General features: G+C 32.8%; 1 protein-coding gene across 1 annotated transcript; it reads right to left on the bottom strand.

Moving 5' to 3' along the window:
* Positions 1-503: 503 nt before the first annotated feature.
* On the bottom strand, positions 504-3,434 carry LOC129290487 (SPX domain-containing protein 3-like). The gene is made up of 3 exons (XM_054927270.1): positions 2,957-3,434; positions 2,672-2,837; positions 504-1,033 (listed from the first exon to the last, which is right to left on the bottom strand). The coding sequence occupies exons 1-3, from the start codon at positions 3,200-3,202 to the stop codon at positions 660-662; spliced, it is 786 nt and encodes a 261-aa protein (XP_054783245.1). The 5' UTR covers positions 3,203-3,434; the 3' UTR covers positions 504-659.
* Positions 3,435-7,352: the final 3,918 nt, after the last annotated feature.

The following is a 7,352-nucleotide window of genomic DNA, read 5'->3' as shown; positions in this document are numbered from 1 at the left end:
AAGTATTATCTTTCTATTTTACATAAAAATAGTTTCCATTATTTCTAGACTTCTAGAGAACTTCTTTCAGGGCAAAGACACTTCAATATTAAAAAATATGTACATATTTCAGGGCAAATGACTAACCACGAACAGTCACAAAAGTGGGTCAAATAATGTCTTGTACAGTTGGCTATAACCCTCTTCTGGTTTAATATATGATCTTGTTCTTTATTAAAAAAAGTGTCAAGTGTGGGCATTTTGCTTTTCTTATATCCTCTTTTTTATTTTTTATCTTTTGTTTCGACTCCATTGTACTGTATAGGATGCCAATCGAACTCTTGGCTTGATTGTGGGACCATTCTGACCCCTCGAGTCAAATCGCGAGTTCCCATTGTAGAGGACAAAGACGTTTCAAATCTATACCTATAGCAAGTAATTTTAGACAAATTTCAAAAACACTAAACCCTTTTTTTAAAAAAAAAATAATAATTGTGTGTAAATCTATAAAGTGTACGGACAGATTGATCAACCCAATGAAACAGGCACTTGGATAATCTTCTGGTCCATTATACATATTCCTAAATTTGTATACCTATAGCATGAATAATTCCTCAAAACGTGTAACATCTGATAAGTTGCTGTGACGAAACCTGTATCTATGTTGATCAACTATACCATCAATTGGTGGGGATGATGGAATTCAGCTGAATTGTTTGAATGAGTTGAGACTCAGGCAAGTTGAGAGGAGGCAGAGAGAAGGGACTCCTAGTGGAGCTTCCTGCTCGGATCTCCTGAATGGTATGCAGAGCGGCGACGGTGTTCCGGAATATGCCTTCTCCGGCAACAACGATGGCGTCTCTCGCTTCTCTCGCTCTCTCCGCCAAGTCTTCCTCCGCCGGGAACACCACGTCGATCATGCTCTCACATTTCCTCACAAGTTTTGAGATTTGGTCCGTCGCATAGAACGGTTGCTCCAACACTTTCTGTATGAATGGTAGCCTCAGTAGCCCCCCTGTCCTCTTGTCGTACTTTTTCAGTATTTTTGCCAGCCCTGCAAGAAACCCACAAGTTCCAATATATCATCATTACGATAATTGAGGCCCATACACATTTCTTTATTAAGCTGTGTATCACTGGTCATAAAAAAAAGAAAAGCTGTGGATCACTGGCCTCCGAGTGATTTTGTTCTTTGTTTGGACCTGGGCCATCTTTCTGTAGTAAGGAAAAACTAAGACATGGTTTGGACTCAACAGAGCTCAATAAAAATCGAGTTACAAAATACCAGTTGTTGTGTGGGCCCACAAATCTTGTCAGAAGGACAATTCTCTACCACCCTTTTCATATTTATTTTCCTCTTTTTCATATTTATTTCTTTTAAGCTGGAATCAACCACAAAGCCCATAACAACCACAATACCGGTCCGGAAAGGTCACAAAATGGGCCTCTCTAAGAAGTTAGAACCAGACAAAAGACCCAGTTAAACAAATGAAAACTGACTGGTTTTCATAAGACTGGGCTTTTTGTTAGGAAAAAAAAAAGTTTTTTAAGGCCTAAATGTTTTCAAAAACTATTCACAAACTCGCCTAATCCAAACCCATGGGAACATCATTGTATATCCCACAACTCAAACTCAAAATCCTAAAATATAGCTTAAATACCCTCATTTAATTAAATCAAGTGCCACTCGATTGAAAAATATTGCACTAGCTCCTCTTACCACATGAGGCCCACATCTCTTCTCTCTTCAAAATTTAGGGAAAAGATATAATAAAACATGTGTAAACAATAAGAAATTACCGACAGACTTCAAAATTTTGAAAGCAAAGAAGTATTTTTTTTTGTCAAAATATGGAAATATTAATAATTTTAGCATGCATGGCTCATGGGACATGAAGTTGAATTTGTTGCTCCTTGTATTTTTATAAAAAAAAATCTGGGTAAATTAGATTTCAAGACTCACACAAGGGTTAGAATATACATTTAAATTTAAAGAACGATTGCAAAAATATTTATAAATCATCTACTAAAAATCATTACATTCACAATGAGATTTAAACCTATGGCATTATAAGTTAAATCTTAACTAACTAAAACAATATCCATTGGTAATTTAATCCTCATTTTAAAGACAAGTATGGAGAGATCACCTCCAGATTTAGACCAACCATACAATTACAAAATTAGATGACCCAAATTTTCTTATATTTTGCTTTTTGTTTTTAATTTTAACGTATACATAATATAAAGAAAGAAAATTGTTTTAACGGATACTTAGAAATTTAAAAAAAAAAATATAGACCAATCAGAATGAAAACAGTACAGATCCCAGTATATTAAAAAAAAAAAAAAAAAAGAGCATAAGTTGTTAAAATCCGGTCGCCATTGAACCTGGACACAAACTTGACAAGTTGCATGAACTTCAATTCAAGTCCACGAGCTCAGATATTCTATTTCTATCCACACACCTCCTTTAAACACATTCTTTCTTTTTCTTTTCTTTTTTTTTCTTTTAATAACTCAGGATATTTGCAATACTCATTATTTGATTTCACGTTATCAATTCCGATATCCTTTAATATAAAACCGAAAATAAATATTATTCACAATAAAATTCTCACAGCAAAACCATGCTTGTCCACGTAATTAACAAGAAAACGTGATTTGAAAAAGAGAGGAAGATGAGTGGTACCAGTGTAATTGATGCTACTGTAATTAACTAAGAGGACCATCTCGCCATGGAAATCAACCATATCTTTTCTGATCTTCGCCATCTCTTCCTTATACTTCGTTTCTGAAGCCTCGCTTCCATTTGCTCCCCATCTCTCTCTCACTTCCTTCATCTTCTCTTCCAGCGCCTGCAATTATATTCCCCCAAATTACACTTATTAACCAATTAAATCACTCATCGGCATCCAACTTGAAATGATTTTACAAGTTCTATTCAGAGGAAGAATCTATGTACACATATACAGACCTCGTGCCGGATCACGAAATCCTCCTCCTGCTCCACGAAGAAGTTGTTGAACTTGTCGATCTCGTTGTTCAGCAAATACACGAAATCGGCCTCCGCCTTACCGTACTCTCTCACTCCGTCTGGCAACGGCGGAGCCGCCGATATCAGCCGCACAAGCTTCTTCAACTCCTTGTACGACAGGAACTGGTCCCGCCATTCCGGCAAGGACTCCACAATCTGCTTCTTCAGCCGCTTCCCGAACTTCATTATCGATCTCTCACTCTCAGCTCAAGAAATCAAAACAGAGAAACCAAATCCGCGAGAAAATTGAATCGCGGAAACAAAAGAAAGAGAGGGGGCAGAGAGAGAAACGAATCGAAATTAAGAACAAAAATATCTGAGAGAAGGAAAGATGAGAAGAATCAAGAGGAGTGAGAAGGGTTTTTATAAGGGGAGGATTAGAATATTAAAGGGGATATGCTTGGCGTGAGGAAGTGGGGTTTAGAAAAAAGCAAAAAACGAGTCGTGGAACGAAGAGGTATAGGAATTGGGGGGAGGCATATTCGGGGGATTTACAAAAGCATTTAAATTAAATGGCCATACTTGAGAGTTAAGACCAAAGAAGGAAGGACTTTGAAAAATGAAACAAGCCCTTTTCTGGATGCTACAATGTGGTTCAGTTCCGTTGGTTGGGAAATAATTAGTTCGCAACTTCTAAGCCTAACCCGTAGTGATAATACAGCACCTTTTGATTGGCTAGATTTGTCAACTCTAGTGCTGTTTTTCAATTAAAAACAATTCTGCCTAAAATTGAATTTTAGCCTATTCAAATTCAATGTTTATATTTTAAATGAAAAATTAATCGTGATCATTACACTTCCGTGTCAATTAAAACTTGGTTATCGAATTAGGTGCTCCGATCTCCATCACTGGCCCAATCCCAAATTATACTCATTTAGTCTTATTTATAAATAACTTACAATATATTTTATCAGTATTAAAAAAATTTAAAATTCATTAACTCTATCTTAAAAATTTAATAGTTTTTAACTTTATTTCTATTAAGTATACACACTTCAATAACATATTTTTTCTCCTCTAACATTTAATGGAAGGTAAAAAAAAATTTATGATAAAAATTTAATATCGTGACTTATAAATAGGACAAAAAAATTATTCTTTTTTTATCCTATAAACAGATCAGAGGGAGTAAAAATATTTTTGGAGAAGATTAACGTCCTAAAATATAAGACACTTTAAAAAAAATTAAGATTTCATTGAACAGGCTTATTTCAATATTACTCATTCCTCTCTCTTTATAATTAATTACTGTCTCTTTTCTTTTCATTATATTAAATGATATATTTTTAAAATTTTTTATTTTTTATTTGAAAGATAAGGTTGTTTAAGTATATTTAATAAGGTTTATTAATATGTAAAATTTATTTAAAAGTGTCTTATAATTTAAGACAAAAAGAGTATAAAATATCTATAACTACCTCATTGGAATCCAGAGGTGGTTAAGTTATTAATTTTATTTAAAAATATAATAAACTTCAAATTTATTAATTTAACCCATAATTAAATGAAAAAAATTTCAAATTTGCATTATATCTTTTTTCATAATTAAAAATTTAAATATGGGTAGTATTCTAAAAACATAATTAATACCTTATCAAGTATTTTATATTAAAGATTTTAAAAAAATTTTAGAAGATACCATATAATAGAAACTTGAATAGTACGGTTTTGGCTCAATTAAAAGAATTATTGAATTTTGATATAATACAGCCCAATCCTTATCGTTTAATTCGCTTACACCATTGCTCCGTAATAATTAAAAAATTGTTGGATTGCTTTATTTTGAGGATTAGTTGATAACTTTTGGCCCAAAAAAGAGGATAAGTTGATAACAAATCCTATAGAAAGGATTTTTTGTAGGATAAGTTGAAAGACTCTATGCCATCAAAACAATTAAGTTAGAAAGATTTAAGAAAAAGACTTAACTAAATAGGATTTATATTGTTTCATGTATTAGAATCTCTTTATAAAGAGTTTACTGAGAGCTTGTTTCTGAAAAAGAAGTTGTTTCTAAAATGTTTTAAAAGATTTAAATCTAATACAAATGATTTTCACATGTTTTAAAAAGTATAATAATTCACGATAATTTATACATGCACATACCAAAACTTGACCTCCAAAACAACAATTTAACATGTAATTCATGGATGTCTAATCATGCATTTTCTAATCTTATTCAATCACCACAACTTAACATATCACATTCAAGTTCTCATAACCAAAATATACTAGCCTCGTCACGAGGCCACATGAGTTTAATTCACCAAAATGACCAAGTATTCATGAATATCAAATTACAATCCATAATGCAAACATAATGCATAATTGTCCCTAGTCAGGGATCTGTCCATATTCTACTACACAAACAAAGGGGCGACTATACAAGATATGAGTCTAGTGTTGAGCCTCTAATCCCTTTCCCTTGCCACTAACTGAATCTTCACCTATAAAATGTTAAATCATAGAGTGAGATAATTATCTTAGTCACGAAAGATTCTAACTTCTAACATATACCGGTATAAACATTTAAGAGCATATAAAGCGAGTAATAATCATAATTAATGTTATCACATTTGTATATACATGAATGATCATAATTACCCATTTATCTCATCCTTATTCCTTTTGACCGAGTCCATAGACTACAATTTACAAAAGAACCAATCTGTGTGAGCGAACTAGCCTAAGCTTTCCAATCTTTGAGGATTAACTCAACAAAGGTCATTGCTCTCCAAATTTAGACCATGGATTTTCCTAGTCTTGAATCCACGAGGTGTCATATTGTGCTAAAACCATGCCAACTATATCGAGTAGGTATACACACGCTAAGTCGGAACCACATTCAACTCCTATCGGAGAAGGTGAACACCATGTTAATGCAACACTAGAACCACCCAAGTGTTGACAATGCTACATAGTCTATTTCACTACTTTCTTCCACCTAGAATAATTCCTACCCAATTCATTTCACAATCATGCCATGTTAACTTCACATGTTCATATCATGGATACATAATCATGTACAAATCTAAATCATATTTCTCAATCAAACAATTTCTTATAGCTTATTACAATAGTATATTGTACTTGACTTAATCAAATATTTCAGAAAACTAATCACAAATCTACTTTACAACATTTTTCTAAAACATTAAAGAGTATTTTCATACACAGCTCTACAGTTCATGATTTCACAATACCAAAATCTTAACAAGCATATGAAGAAATTTATGTTCTTGACTTCCTCCACCCCTTGAGTTATCAAAGGGGCACCCTAGACAATTCCTCACTTAATCCTCTACACCTACTCAAGCAAATCTAGATAATTAATGTACAATTAACATTTCCATACTCATCAATTTTACATACCATAAACATAAAATTTCATAGCTACACATCTCACTCAAAAAATCCCAAATTCATTTTACTAGTTAACTTTGGTGATTGTTAGTTCCATTAACTTCATTACACTCCAAAGAGCCTAACGATACCCAATTCCAATCCATTTAATTGTTCACATTGATAATTTCTCATCTAGGGTTTGCCCAAGTCAAGAAACCCAACCACATAATCATTCCAAAACCCCAACCATGGGTTTAGAAATTTAATAAATAACATCTTAGACTTATTGGGTTTGGATTAAAGCCTCCATCATTCAAAAACACCATCACAACACCCCCAAAACTAAGCACAAATTCGTGTAGGAAGAAAAGAGGAAGGTTAAGGACATTTACCCAAACAATTTTTAGCTTTCAAACCACTCTAAATAGCTCAAAGCCCTAGCAAAGCAAAATGATTCCTCTTTGCTTCCCTATACTTTTCTTTCTATTTTCTAGTCTTTTTCATAACAGACTTAAATATGATTCATAGCATCCATTGTGGCACATTGTATGTCTGTCATGCAGATGATACAATGGGCCAAATTCACTTTTGATCCACTTTACCAAGCCCAAAAGTGATCCAACACTAACCTAGGCCCAATTATAACCCTAGCTAAGGTTCCAATAAGCCCATTAGTGATCCCTAATCATGATAATTTAATTAATTCATTATTTTATCTTTTACCCTTGACAATTTAATAATCTCAATTAATTTTCTCGGATGTTACACTAGATGTAGGTTCAGGTGGTTAAAGCTAAAATATGATAATTACCATATGCAATTTTTTATATTCCTTATCTCTATATTTCCAACATAGTTGTCCTTACTCTGATTTTGTGTGAAAAATCTTTATAATAAAAAGGTTTGAACATTTCTTGAAAATTTTCTAATTGAAATTTGTTTTTGGATTCATTAAGGATACAAAAGAATTTTAAAAATAATATTAACAAGTTTT

The sequence above is a fragment of the Prosopis cineraria genome, unplaced genomic scaffold, assembly GCF_029017545.1.
Source record: "Prosopis cineraria cultivar Desert tree isolate PC_DT_omini unplaced genomic scaffold, ASM2901754v1 PC13, whole genome shotgun sequence".
Lineage (NCBI taxonomy): Eukaryota > Viridiplantae > Streptophyta > Magnoliopsida > Fabales > Fabaceae > Prosopis > Prosopis cineraria.
This window is presented reverse-complemented; position numbering and strand designations above follow the sequence as displayed.

What these genes read in the sequence shown, in the direction of transcription:
- LOC129290487 (XM_054927270.1), bottom strand. Translation starts at nt 3,202, where the DNA reads ATGAAGTTCGGGAAGCGGCTGAAGAAGCAGATTGTGGAGTCCTTGCCG. An exon ending in ATTTCGTGATCCGGCACGAG is followed by an intron (nt 2,838 to 2,956) that starts GTCTGTATATGT and finishes ATATAATTGCAG; the next exon opens with GCGCTGGAAGAGAAGATGAA. An exon ending in CAGTAGCATCAATTACACTG is followed by an intron (nt 1,034 to 2,671) that starts GTACCACTCATC and finishes GGTTTCTTGCAG; the next exon opens with GGCTGGCAAAAATACTGAAA.